A 14,380-nucleotide genomic window follows, 5' to 3' on the forward strand; every position below is an offset into this window, starting at 1 on the left:
CCACCGCTCGCATTAAACACTCACCTGGCCACTTCTATTCAGACATACCCAATACTATTACCTCACAACACAGAGCAGGAGAGAGCCAGAGTGGACAAAACGGACATTGTTACACACTCATCCTGTTAATTGGTTCTAGTCTGTTGTCTGTCTCTCACTATAGAGATACAGTTTGTGCTGACCGGCCAGATGGACCAGACATGAAAGATTAATTCATATCTTTGTGATCCCTCCCTCTCTTCTCCCCCCTCCCAAAGCCGTCTTTCACTTTTCTCCCTCTCTCTCTCTCTCTCTCTCTCTCTCTCTCTGCCTCCCTCCCTGCCTCCCTCCCTGCCTCCCTCTCCCTCTCTCTCATGACAGCAGAGAATACGCAGTCAATACTAATACTCCTGAGGACGCCAATTACCGGCAAAAAAGGTAAATAAATGTCAACATAAACACATCTGGTGGTTAAATCTACATCTTATGAAAAATAACATGAACCATCACTGACAAATAAGTTCTACTTCAAAAGATATCCTTCAGCTTCAGTTTGATATTGGTTGCAACAGTGAACATGTATATCTGCACACTCTTCGAAAAAAGGGTTCCAAAAGAGTTCTTCGGCTGTCCCCATAGGATAACTCTTTTTGGTTCCAGGTAGAACCCTTTTGGGTTCCATGTAGAACCCACTGTAGAAATGGTTTTTCATGCAACCATAAAGGGTTCTTCAAAGGGTTCTCCTATGGGGACAGCCGAATAACCCTTTTAGGTTCTAGATAGCACCTTTTTTGTGGAAACTTACAGGTCTGATTTTTAGGGGATTTAGGGTTCGGAAGTGTGCCCATTTTTATCCGGTAAGCCAGCCGTCTAAGAGAATGTACAGAGGAGGAAAGAAAGGGAGAAGAAATAAGAGAGAGAGAGAAGGGGGGAGAAAGAGAGGGACCATGACAGTGTCAGACAGATAAACAGAGATAGGAGGAAGAGAGGCATTGGAGGAGGGAGACAAAGAGATTGAAAGAGAAGATTAGTACATGACAGAGAGATATAACACATACCGACCTCTGCCTCGTATGTGTTATCAGTGAAAGGAGTTAAGCTAGTATGAGAGATTAATTAAACCCATGGCTTGGCTGAGGTTCCCCCTCTGTGTTTCAGCCACCATGATTAATCCAACATGGTGTGTGTGTTTGAGTGTGTGTGTGTGTGTGTGTTTGAGAGTGTGTGTGTGTGTGTGTGTCCGCAATCAGGCTGCAGCCGCTGGTATCACTCCCCCCTGCTTAGCTAAGATGAATACAGAGTGGGCAGTGGGTTGGGGCTTGGGTGTGTTTATACCCCCAATGCAGAGCACCCCCACACTTTTACATATTCATCCTATTGAGGGATTGTGACACTGACATAATGGAGTGTTCCCATTCAAGCCTGTATTTAGATCCATGTGTTAAGATCCAAGCAGCTCTGATACTTGATTTAATAACACATTTGACCCCTGAAAGTGGAGCACATGAATATGGAACAGATAGAGACAGCTCTATGGCGATATCTGCACTGTTGTGAAAGCAATTCAGTCCACATACTGCACCTAATATAAGAGTCCTACAGTATAAGCATAATAGGCATAATGTGACACAGTACAGTAAAACCACTAGGCTTGATCGGATCATTTTCATATTGTATTAAGACTCTTCTCTGAGCTAGCACCTGTCCATGGACCTCTCTGTCTATAGGCTCACCTCTCCTGGAAGAGTTTGGAGGGAATGAGTCCAGCACGGAGGTTGCTGTCGCCCACCCGTTTGGCCTGCCACCAGGTGGGGTCGTCCTGGGTTACCACCTGCAGGATGTCACCTCGCTTGAAGGGAAGTCCCGCCTCCTGACAGGGCGTGGCCTTGTCATCAGCAGGGATGTAGTCAAACAGGGCCCTCATGTAGACCTGAGAGACCCCCCCACACACACACACACACACACACACACACACACAGTTAAACCATCTCAGAAATACATATGGTATGTATAGAAAATAATTGACAGATCACCTCAAACTAGAGAGAGGGAAAGTGATGCTTTTGCAAATAGATTTCAGAATCACAGTCTATCTGTGCATGTGTCTGTGTGTGTGCATGAACAACATGTGCACACAACATACACTATGTATAGAAACGTATGTGGACACCCCTTCAAATGAGTGGATTTCACTATTTCAGCCACACCCCGTACTGATAGGTGTATAAAATCAAGCACACAGCCATGCAATCTCTATAGACAAACATTGGCAGTAGAACGGCCTTACTGAAGAGCTCTGTGACTTTCAATGTGGCACCGTCATAGGATGCCACCTTTCCAACAAGTCAGTTTGTCAAATGTCTGCCGTGCTAGAGCTGCCCCGGCCAACTGTAAGTGCTGTTGTTGTGAAGTGGAAACGTCTTGGAGCAACAGCGGCTCAGCCACGAAGTGCTGAGCCACACAAGCTCACAGAACGGGACCGCTGAGTGCTGAAACACGTAGCGTGTAAAAATGGTCTGTCCTCAGTTACAACACTTACTACTGAGTTCCAAACTGCCTCTGGAAGCAACGTCAGCACAAAACTATTCGTCTGGAGCTTCATGAAATGGGTTTCCATGGCCGAGCAGCCACACACAAGCTTAAGATTTCCATGCGCAATGCCAAGCGTCGGCTGGAGTGGTGTAAAGCTCACCGCCATTGGACTCTGGAGCAGTGTAGTTCTATGGAGTGATGAATCACACTTCACCATCTGGCAGTCCTATGGACAAATCTGGGTTTGGTGGATGCCAGGTGAACACTACCTATCCCAATGCATAGTGCCAACTGTAAAGTTTGGTGGAGGAGGAATAATGGTGAGGGACTGTTTTTCTTGGTTCGGACTAGGCCCCGTAGTTCCAGTGTAGGGAAATCTTAACGCTACAGCATACAATGACATTCTAGACGATTCTGTACTTCCAACTTTGTGGCAACAGTTTGGGGAAGGCCCTTTCCTGTTTAAGCATGACAAGGTCCATACAGAAGTGATTTGTCGAGATTGGTGTGGAAGAACTTGACTGGCCTGCACAGACACCTAACCTCAACCTCATCAAACACCTTTAGGATGAATTCAAACTCTGACTGCAAGCCAGGCCCAATCGCCCAAAATCAGTGCCCGACCTCACTAATGCTCTTGTCCCCGCAGCAATGTTCCAACATCTAGTGGAAATCCTTCCCAGAAGTGTGGAGGCTGTTAGAGCAGCAAAGGGGGGACCAACTCCATATTAATGCCCATGATTTTGAAATGAGATGTTTGACGAGCAGGTGTCCACATACCTTTGGTCATGTAGTGTATCTGAAACACGTCTCAAATTACACCTACACATCTCAGTGCATGTTGGCACAAACTGTTGTAATTCGTCTGCCATTGACTTTACTGCTGTATGTGTGAGCCAGAACCATGGCTGTTCAGTATTCTGACCCTTCCTCCATTCCAGAGCAGCTGTGTCTGTGTTTGTCTGTACTGAGCGTGCCCAGACCGTTGTGTTATGTTCCTCACCTTGCTCTCCTTCAGATGGTCCTCCTCTTTAATGGCTGGGATTATCTTCAGGGTGATGGAGCCCTGAGACTGGGACTGAATGGCAACACACAGAGAGGAGCAGGATGTTAGCTTCACAGAAATACACTTTGAACACAATTTCAACCACTGTATCTTCGCAGCAGAGTTGATACGGCATGTATTGCCAACATAAATCAAAGGGAAACAGTGCTGTTGGTGCTAGTGGTCTAAAAAATTAGGAAGACATAAAGTATTCTACTCTAGTCTCACCAGAAGCTGACTGATCTCATCAGGTCTTTTGTGAATGATGGAGATGCCGTTGACTTCCCGTAGCTCGTCTCCTACATGGACCAGTCCTGGATGGAGGGGAGGAGGTGGTGAGGGGAGACAACAGGCGAGCTGAAGTAGAGATCTATGCCTGGGTTCCTATTCCCTATATAGTGCACTCCTTTGGACCAGGGCCTATAGAATCTGGTCAAAAGTAGTGGACTGTATAGGGATTAGGGTGCCGTTTGGGTTGCACACCATATCGTGTATCGAGGAGATCTTGCACAGCACTGTATCAGTAGCAGGTGTACTATATCTATCATACCGCTATTAACTGGGATGAGATATGGACAATAGGGCTTGGGAGTGGTGGTATCACTCTCCTCAGTCATGATCTACTGCAGTCACATCATTGAAACCTGACAAAGAGGGATGAGCGATAGGATCAATTAATCTCATCACTGCTCAGAGAGGGAGAGAGGAAGAGAGGACAGGAAGGGAGAGAGGGAGGGAGGGCAGAGAGGGAGAAGGGGAGAGAGGGAGGGAGAGCACAGAGGGAGAGAGGGAGAAAGGGAGCGAGGAAGGGAGGGCAGAGAGGGAGAGAGGGAGAGAGGGATGATATGAAGAAACAGACAAGCACATAATGTACTGTACAGAGAAACAAACAGATGGTAATGCCCCTTTTTCTATTGACACACACACACACACACTAAACACACACCGAACATAATAAAGAAACGCACGTCTCCCTCCCAATGTGCAGATGGTATTTCCATGGTAACAGCAGCGGTCAGCTCGTTGGAGAGAGTGTGTAATGTGTGATATGTGATTGGCTCTCAGGGGAAAGACAGAACACGGCTTCAAACAGCCTGTTAACCACAGAGATCCTCATCTGTCTGTCTACCACCGTCTCTCTCTCTCTCGCCATGCTGCTGCTTTAATCTCTGCAACATCTCAGAATCATTAGTGGAGGATCCTCCCAGCTGTAGCTTCTATACAGGATGTTACCAATAAAATGTATATCCACTGACATGCTTTAGGCTACAGTACACCGCTGCATAGAAGGTCATATGTGTTCAGACTTCTGATTATTTGTCTAAGTTACATCGTCTCGGTTAGCCTTGCCTTCAGACATATTATGTCTGGTAATATTATCTGAGCGGTCCATAGATCTCATTTGACAGACCAACAAAAACTCCCTGTCTTGCCTGCGCAAGTTCCAGAGGAAGGGGATGATGAATCAAGACGTATCAGACAGTATGGGTTAAGACCAGACACAGAGAGGGACAGGATGGGACTGAATCACTCACCACTCCGGTCTGCAGCCCCGCCCCTCATGATGCGGGCCACGATCACAGACCCTGTGGTCTCATCCCGTCTGATGGTGGCTCCCTGGGAACAGAGAGATGATCGTTTCCTCCTCCCAGGATTGTATCCTCATTCTTCCCATCTCTTTTCTCTTATTTTATTTGTTTATTTATGATCAATCAATCAACACAGCACCAGTCCCACTTCCCACTTCCATATATACAGTGGGGAGAACAAGTATTTGATACACTGCCTATTTTGCAAGGTTTTCCTACTTACAAGGTTTTCCTACTTACAACCTCTGTAGAGGTCTGTAATTTTTACTGTGAGAGACGGAATCTAAAACAAAAATCCAGAAAATCACAGTGTATGATTTTTAAGTAATTCATTTGCATTTTATTGCATGACATAAGTATTTGATGCATCAGAAAAGCAGAACTTAATATTTGGTACCTTTTTTTGCAATCACATAGATCATACGTTTCCAGTAGTTCTTGACCAGGTTTGCACACACTGCAGCAGGGATTTTGGCCCACTCCTCCATACAGACCTTCTCCAGATCCTTCAGGTTTCGGGGCTGTCGCTGGGCAATACGGACTTTCAGTTCCCTCCAAAGATTTTCTATTGGGTTTAGGTTTTTGGCCAAGATCTTGCGATACACGGCCCCATCCATCCTCCCCTCAATACGGTGCAGTCGTCCTGTCCCCTTTGCAGAAAAGCATCCCCATAGAATGATGTTTCCACCTCCATGCTTCACGGTTGGGATGGTGTTCTTGGGGTTGTACTCATCCTTCTTCTTCCTCCAAACACGGCGAGTGGAGTTTAGACCAAAAAGCTATATTTTTGTCTCATCAGACCACATGACCTTCTCCCATTCCTCCTCTGGATCATCCAGATGGTCATTGGCAAACTTCAGACGGGCCTGGACATGCGCTGGCTTGAGCAGGGGGACCTTGCGTGCGCTGCAGGATTTTAATTCATGACGGCATAGTGTGTTACTGGTTATGGTTTTCTTTGAGACTGTGGTCCCAGCTCTCTTCAGGTCATTGACCAGGTCCTGCCGTGTAGTTCTGGGATGATCCCTCACCTTCCTCATGATCATTGATGCCCCACGAGGTGAGATCTTGCATGGAGCCCCAGACCGAGGGTGATTGACCGTCATCTTGAACTTCTTCCATTTTCTAATAATTGCGCCAACAATTGTTGCCTTCTCACCCAGCTGCTTTCCTATTGTCCTGTAGCCCATCCCAGCCTTGTGCAGGTCTACAATTTTATCCCTGATGTCCTTACACAGCTCTCTGAGTCTTGGCCATTGTGGTGAGGTTGGAGTATACAGGTAATGAGTGGAGAACAGGAGGGCTTCTTAAAGAAAAAATTAACAGGTCTGTGAGAGCCGGAATTCTTACTGGTTGGTAGGTGATCAAATACTTATGTCATGCAATAAAATGCAAATTAATTACTTAAAAACTATACAATGTGATTTTCTGGATTTTTGTTTTAGATTCCGTCTCTCACAGTAAAAATTACAGACCTCTACAGAGGTTGTAAGTAGGAAAACCTTGTAAGTAGGAAAACCTTGCAAAATCGGCAGTGTATCAAATACTTGTTCTCCCCATCCCCTCATCCTCTCATCCTCCATACCATTTTATCTCTTTCCCCCATCCCCTGTCATCCTCTCTGTTACAATGGCTCACCAGTGGTTCTTTGTTCTTGACCAGTCTGACGATCTTCACTGACTCCTCCTCCAGCTCGTCCTCGAAGTCGTCAGGCAGCGGTGGCAACACGGGGTCAAAGTTCTTCTGAGCAACCGTGTCATGAACGGACAAAACTGCCTGATGGGAGATAGCAGAGAGAGAAGGATTAATGTTAGAATTGCAGAACTGCATTCTGGGCAGTGGTGTAAAGTACTTAAGTAAAAATACTTTAAAGTACTACTTAAGTCGTTTTTGGGGGTATCTGTATTTTAATACATTCATAGAGAAAATGATGTACTTTTTACTCCATACATTTTCCCTGACATCCAAAAGTACTCGTTACAGTTTTAATGCTTAGCAGGACAGGTAAACTTTCACACACTTATCAAGAGAACCTCCCTGGTCATCCCTACTGCCTCTGATCTAGGGGACTCACTAAATACATGCTTCGTTTATAAGTTATGTCTGAGTTGGAGTGTGTCCCTGGCTATCTGTAACTTTTAAAAAACTATAGAATTTGGCCTCCTGCTTTGCTTAATATAAGGAATTTGAAATGATTTACTTTTGATACTTAAGTATATTTAAAACCAAATACTTCTAGACTTTTACTCAAGTAGTATTTTACTGGGTGACTTTCACTTTTACTTGAGTCATTTCCTATTAAGGTATCTTTACTTTTACTCAAGTATGACAATTGGGTACTTCTTCCACCATTGATTCTGAGTATACCAAATATTAGGAATACCTTTGAATGCTCAGTATACATAGAGATTGACATAGATCGAGCTATTCAATACATATGGATGCATGAATAGCCACACCACCTTCCATAACCAGGTCTCTATGTGTGTATGGGGTTTTTGTTTACCTTGAGATGGGGGGATGTCAACAGCTGTAGGAGTTCCTTCTCCTCAACACTCATTGGTCCACTCTGCAGCTCCTCTGCCACCTGCCAATCACAACAGAGCTGTCAGTCAGACCATGACCTCTGACCTGGAATAAATCTGTGTGTCCAACAGTGTGGGCTTGGGATATAACTGAAAAATGTAGCAGATATATACTGAAAGTGTAGCAGACTATTAGCAGTAGTAGTCTAGAATAGAATCAACAAATATAGATATATACTGTAGAGTTGTACGGCTGTTGCCTAAAGCAGCATTATACAGTGTGTGCTTGCACACACAAATACACACACAGGAGAATAAGCAGCCAGGAGTTATGGCTCAGCACTTTTCCACTTAACTGGCGTGAGGAGAGAGAGGAGAGGCAGGATGTGGAGAGAGTTTCATTAGCGTTGAGATGAATCAGCACTTTCAGACCACAACACATTACTGTACTGTAACTGTATAAATCCACATACCTTACTACCTGCCTCTACCGCTCCTCTGTCTCAGCAAACACACTGGAACCGACTCTATTGGACGGGTGCTTCACACTTCGGCAGTGTGTGTGGTGTGTGTGTTCCTTGTTTGTGTGTGTGTGTGCGTGCGTGCGTGCGTGCTTTGTTGAACTTACATCCTCAGCCAAAGAGGCGGCGCTGTGAAGGACAGGTGTAGGACTCTGGCGCTCGTACTGTCTCAGCTTCTCATGGATCTGCAACATGTAGTTCAATCACCGGAAAGGTCAGGGAGATCAAACGCACACATACACAAATTTAACAACATAAGTGTACCATAAATTCCATTAACATTGGCAACATTGCCACCCAGCAGGGGCCCAACTTTCACTGGGGATGGGGGGGACATGCCTCCCAAAAATTCAGAATTTGCCTTTTTGCCCCTCTAGTTTTATAATTGGAATGTGACACAAAAAGAGGCCTCGATGTGCTTTAGGACCATGCGGATGCCTCCGAGCGGTCGGTTAGGCTGTTTCGAGTGTTTATCCAACTGGATAAAATAAATACTGTATATATATATATATACTGTACCAGTCAAAAGTTTGGACACACCTACTCATTCAGGATGTTAGCCAGCCTGCCAGCTTAGTGGAGTCTGCCACTAGCACTGTCAGTGTAGTCAGCTCAGCTATCCCCATTGACACCGTGTCTGTGCCTCGACCTAGGTTGGGCAAAACTAAACATGGCGGTGTTCGCCTTAGCAATCTCACTAGGATAAAGACCTCCTCCACTCCTGCCATTATTGAAAGAGATCGTGATACCTCACATCTCAAAATAGGGCAACTTAATGTTAGATCCCTCACTTTAAAGGCAGTTATAGTCAATGAACTAAACACTGATCATAATCTTGATGTGATTGGCCTGACTGAAACATTTTTATTTATTTTTATTTCACCTTTATTTAACCAGGTAGGCTAGTTGAGAACAAGTTCTCATTTGCAACTGCGACCTGGCCAAGCTAAAGCATAGCAGATCGACACATACAACAACACGGAGTTACACATGGAATGAACAAAACATACAGTCAATAATACAGTAGAAAAAAAATAAAACAAAGTCTATATACAGTGAGTGCAAATAAGGTCAAATAAGGGAGTTAAGGCAATAAATAGGCCATGGTGGCGAAGTAATTACAATATGGCAATTAAACACTGGAATGGTAGATGTGCAAAAGATGGATGTGCAAGTAGAGATGCTGTGGTGCAAAAGGAGCAAAATAAATAAATACAGTATGGGAAAAAGATAGATGGATGGGCGAGATACAGGTGGGCTATGAACAGGTCCAGTCATCTGTGAGCTGCTCTGACAGCTGGTTCTTAAAGCTAGTGAGGGAGATGGGAATCTCCATCTTCAGGGATTTTTGCAGTTCGTTCCAGTCAGTGGCAGCAGAGAACTGGAAGGAAAGGCGACCAAAGGAGGAATTGGCTTTGGGGGTGACCAGTGAGATATACCTGCTGGAGCATGTGCTATGAGTGGGTGCTTCTATGGTGACCAGCGAGCTGAGATAGGGCGGGGCTTTACCTAGCAGAGACTTGTAGATAACCTGTAGCCAATGGGTTTGGCGACAGGTATGAAGCGAGGGCATGGCTTAAGCCTGATGAATTGACTGTGTTAAATGAGGCCTCTCCTCCTGGTTACACTAGTGACCATATCCCCCGTGCATCCCACAAAGGCGGAGGTGTTGCTAACATTTACGATAGCAAATTTCAATTTACAAAAAAAGCTTTTGAGCTTCTAGTCATGAAATCTATGCAGCCTACTCAATCACTTTTTATAGCTATTGTTTACAGGCCTCCTGGGCCATATACAGCGTTCCTCACTGAGTTCCCTGAATTCCTATCGGACCTTGTAGTCATAGCAGATAATATTCAAACTTTTGGTGATTTTAATATTCACATGGAAAAGTCCACAGACCCACTCCAAAATGCTTTCGGAGCCATCATCGACTCAGTGGGTTTTGTCCAACATGTCTATGGATCTACTCACTGTCACAGTCATAATCTGGACCTAGTTTTGTCCCATGGAATAAATGTTGTGGATCTTAATGTTTTTCCTCATAATCCTGGACTATCAGACCACCATTTTATTACATTTGCAATCGCAACAAATAATCTGCTCAGACCCCAACCAAGGAGCATCAAATGTCGTGCTATAAATTCTCACACAACACAAATATTCCTTGATGCCCTTCCAGACTCCGTCTGCCTACCCAAGGACACCAGAGGACAAAAATCAGTTAACCGCCTAACTGAGGAACTCAATTTAACCTTGCGCAATACCCTAGATGCAGTTACACCTCTAAAAACTAAAAACATCTGTCATAAGAAACTAGCTCCCTGGTATACAGAAAATACCCGAGCTCTGAAGCAAGCTTCCAGAAATTTGAATGGAAATGGTGCCACACCAAACTGGAAATCTTCCGACTAGCTTGGAAAGACAGTACCATGCAGTATCAAAGAGCCCTCACTGCTGCTCGATCATCCTATTTTTCCAACTTAATTGAGGAAAATAAGAACAATCCGAAATGTATTTTTGATACTGTCGCAAAGATAACTAAAAAGCAGCATTCCACAAGTGAGGATGGCTTTCACTTCAGCAGTAAAAAATTCATGAACTTCTTTGAGGAAAGATCATGATCATTAGGAAGCAAATTAGACTCCTCTTTAAATTTACGTATTCCTCCAAAGTTCAGTTGTCCTGAGTCTGCACAACTCTGCCAGGACCTAGGATCAAGAGAGACACTCAAGTGTTTTAGTACTATATCTCTTGACACAATGATGAAAATAATCCTGTCCTCTAAACCTTCAAGCTGCATACTTGACCCTATTCCAACTAAACTACTGAAAGAGCTGCTTCCTGTGCTTGGCCCTCCTATGTTGAACATAATAAACGGCTCTCTATCCACCGGATGTGTACCATACTCACTAAAAGTGGCAGTAATAAAGCCTCTTGAAAAAGCCAAACCTTGACCCAGAAAATATATAAAAAACTATCATCCTATATTGAATCTTCCATTCCTCTCTAATGTTTTTGAAAAAGCTGTTGCGCAGCAACTCACTGCCTACCTGAAGACAAACAATGTATATGAAATGCTTCAGTCTGGTTTTAGACCCCATCATAGCACTAAGACTGCACTTGTGAAGGTGGTAAATGACCTTTTAATGGTGTCAGACCGAGGCTCTGCATCTGTCCTCGTGCTCCTAGGCCTTAGTGCTGCTTTTGATACCATCGATCACCACATTCTTTGGAAGATTGGAAACCCAAATTGGTCTATACGGACAAGTTCTGGCCTGGTTTAGATCTTGTCTGTTGGAAAGATATCAGTTTGTCTCTGTGAATGGTTTGTCCTCTGACAAATCAACTGTACATTTCGGTGTTCCTCAAGGTTCCGTTTTAGGACCACTATTGTTTTCACTATATATTTTACATCTTGGGGATGTCATTCGAAAACATAATGTTAACTTTCACTGCTATGCGGATGACACACAGCTGTACATTTCAATGAAACATGGTGAAGCCCCAAAATTGCCCTCGCTAGAAGCCTGTGTTTCAGACATAAGGAAGTGGATGGCTGCAAACTTTCAAAACAGAGGTGCTTGTTTTAGGTTCCAAGAAACAAAGAGATCTTCTGTTGAATCTGACAATTAATCTTGATGGTTGTACAGTCGTCTCAAATAAAACTGTGAAGGACCTCGGCATTACTCTGGACCCTAATCTCTCTTTTGACGAACATATCAAGCCTGTTTCAAGAACAGTTTTTTTCCGTCTACGTAACATTTCTCCCATAGAGCTCCATTTTTATGGAATCGTCTGCCTACCCATGTGAGAGACGCAGACTCGGTCTCAACCTTTAAGTCTTTGCTGAAAATTAATCTCTTCAGTGGGTTATATGATTGAGTGTCGTCTGGCCCAGGAGTGTGAAGGTGAACGGAAAGGCTATGGAGCAACGAACCGCCCTTGCTGTCTCTGCCTGGCCGGTTCCCCCCTCTCCACTGGGATTCTCTGCCTCTAACCCTATTACAGGGGCTGAGCCACTGGCTTACTGGTGCTCTTTCATGCCGTCCCTAGGAGGGGTGCGTCACTTGAGTGGGTTGAGTCACTGACGGGATCTTCCTGTCTGGGTTGGCGCCCCCCTCTTGGGTTGTGCCGTGGCGGAAATCTTTGTGGGCTATACTCGGCCTTGTCTCAGGATGGTTAATTTGGTGGTTGAAGATATCCCTCTAGTGGTGTGGGGGCTGTGCTTTGGCAAAGTTGGTGGTGTTATATCCTTCCTTTTTCGCCCTGTCCGGGGCTATCATCGGATGGGGCCACAGTGTCTCCTGACCCCTCCTGTCTCAGCCTCCAGTATTTATGCTGCAGTAGTTTATGTGTCGGGGGGCTAGGGTCAGTCTGTTATATCTGGAGTACTTCCTGTCTTATCCTGTGTCCTGTGTGAATTTAAGTATGCTCTCTCTAATTCTCTCTTTCTCTCTTTCTTTCTCCCTCTCGGAGGACCTGAGCCCTAGGACCATGCCTCAGGACTACCTGGCATGATGACTCCTTGCTGTCCCCAGTCCACCTGGCCATGCTGCTGCTCCAGTTTCAACTGTTCTTCCTGCGGCTATGGAACCCTGACCTGTGCTACCTGTCCCAGTCCTGCTGTTTTTAACTCTCTAGAGACAGCAGGAGCAGTAGAGATACTCTTAATGATCGGCTATGAAAAGCCAACTGACATTTACTCCTGAGGTGCTGACTTGCTGCACCCTCGACAGCTACTGTGATTATTATTATTTGACCATGCTGGTCATTTATGAACATTTGAACATCTTGGCCATGTTCTGTTATAATCTCCACCCGGCACAGTCAGAAGAGGACTGGCCAACCCTCATTGCCTGGTTCCTCTCTAGGTTTCTTCCTAGATTTTGGCCTTTCTAGGGAGTTTTTCCTAGCCACCGTGCTTCTACACCTGCATTGCTTGCTGTTTGGGGTTTTAGGCTGGGTTTCTGTACAGCACTTTGAGATATCAGCTGATGTAAGAAGGGCTGTATAGATTCATTTGATTTGATTTGATGATTCAAGGGTTTTTCTTTATTTGGTCTATTTTCTACATTGTAGAATAATAGGGAAGACATCAAAACTATGTAATAACACATATGGAATCATGTACTGACCAAAAAAGTTAAACAAATTAAAATATATTTTATATTTGAGATTCTTCAAAGTAGCCACCCTTTGCCTTGATGACAGCTTTGCACACTCTTGGCATTCTCTCAATCAGTTTCATGAGGTAGTCACCTGGAATGCATTTCAATTAACATTTCTTTCCTTCTTAATGTGTTTGAGCCAATCAGTTGTGTTATGACAGACGATAGCCCTATTTGGTAAAGACCAAGTCCATATTATGGCAAGAACAGCTCAAATATTCAAAGAGAAACGACAGTCCATCATTACTTTAAGACATGAAGTTCAGTCAATGCAGTCGCAAAAACCATCAAGATGAAACTGGCTCTCATGAGGACCGTCACAGGAAAGGAAGACCCAGAGTTATCTCTGCTGCAGAGAATAAGTTCAAGTAACAGACACATCTCAACATCAACTGTTCAGAGGTTGACTGCGTGAATCAGGCCTTCATGGTCGAATTGTTGCAACAAAAAAAACACTACTAAAAGTCATCAATAAGAAGAAGAGACTTGCTTGAGCCAAGAAACACGAGCAATGGACATTAGACTGGTGGAAATCTGTCCATTGGTCTGATGAGTCCAAATTTGAGATTTTTGGTTCCAACTGCCGTGCCTTTGTGAGACGTGGAGTAGGTGAACGGACGATCTCTGCATGTGTGGTTGCCGTGAAGCATGGAGGAGGAGGTGTGATGGTGTGGGGGTGCTTTGATGGTGACACTGTCAGTGACTTATTTAGAATTCAAGGTACATTTAACCAGCATGGCTACCACAGCATTCTGCAGTGATACACCATCACATCTGGTTTGCGCTTAGTAGGACTATTTCTTTCTTCTTCTACATGACAATGACCTAACACACCTATAGGCTGTATTTGACCAATAGGGAGAGTGATGGAGTGCTGCATCAGATGACCCGGCCTCCACAATCACCCAACTTCAACCCAACTGAGATGGTTTGAGATGAGTTGGACCGCAGAGTGAAGGAAAAGCAGCCAACAAGTGCTCAGCATTTGTGGGAACTCCTTCAAGACTGTTGGAAAAGC

General features: G+C 44.6%; 1 protein-coding gene across 3 annotated transcripts in view; it reads right to left on the reverse strand.

Moving 5' to 3' along the window:
• The window catches only part of LOC110538129 (MAGUK p55 subfamily member 3), a 44,481-nt gene that overhangs the window by 10,911 nt on the left and 19,190 nt on the right, over positions 1 to 14,380 (reverse strand). For all 3 annotated transcript variants that reach the window (XM_036938168.2, XM_036938170.2, XM_036938169.2), the window contains exons 4-11: positions 8,299 to 8,376; positions 7,652 to 7,732; positions 6,784 to 6,921; positions 5,092 to 5,173; positions 3,785 to 3,870; positions 3,515 to 3,589; positions 1,713 to 1,909; positions 785 to 849 (exon numbers count right to left, since the gene is read on the reverse strand). In XM_036938168.2, the coding sequence (XP_036794063.1) occupies positions 785 to 849; positions 1,713 to 1,909; positions 3,515 to 3,589; positions 3,785 to 3,870; positions 5,092 to 5,173; positions 6,784 to 6,921; positions 7,652 to 7,732; positions 8,299 to 8,376 (802 nt within the window). The remainder of the gene's footprint in view (positions 1 to 784; positions 850 to 1,712; positions 1,910 to 3,514; positions 3,590 to 3,784; positions 3,871 to 5,091; positions 5,174 to 6,783; positions 6,922 to 7,651; positions 7,733 to 8,298; positions 8,377 to 14,380) is intronic.

This window comes from Oncorhynchus mykiss, chromosome 12 (genome assembly GCF_057628025.1).
Source record: "Oncorhynchus mykiss isolate SJ-2025 chromosome 12, ASM5762802v1, whole genome shotgun sequence".
Taxonomy (NCBI): Eukaryota; Metazoa; Chordata; class Actinopteri; order Salmoniformes; family Salmonidae; genus Oncorhynchus; species Oncorhynchus mykiss.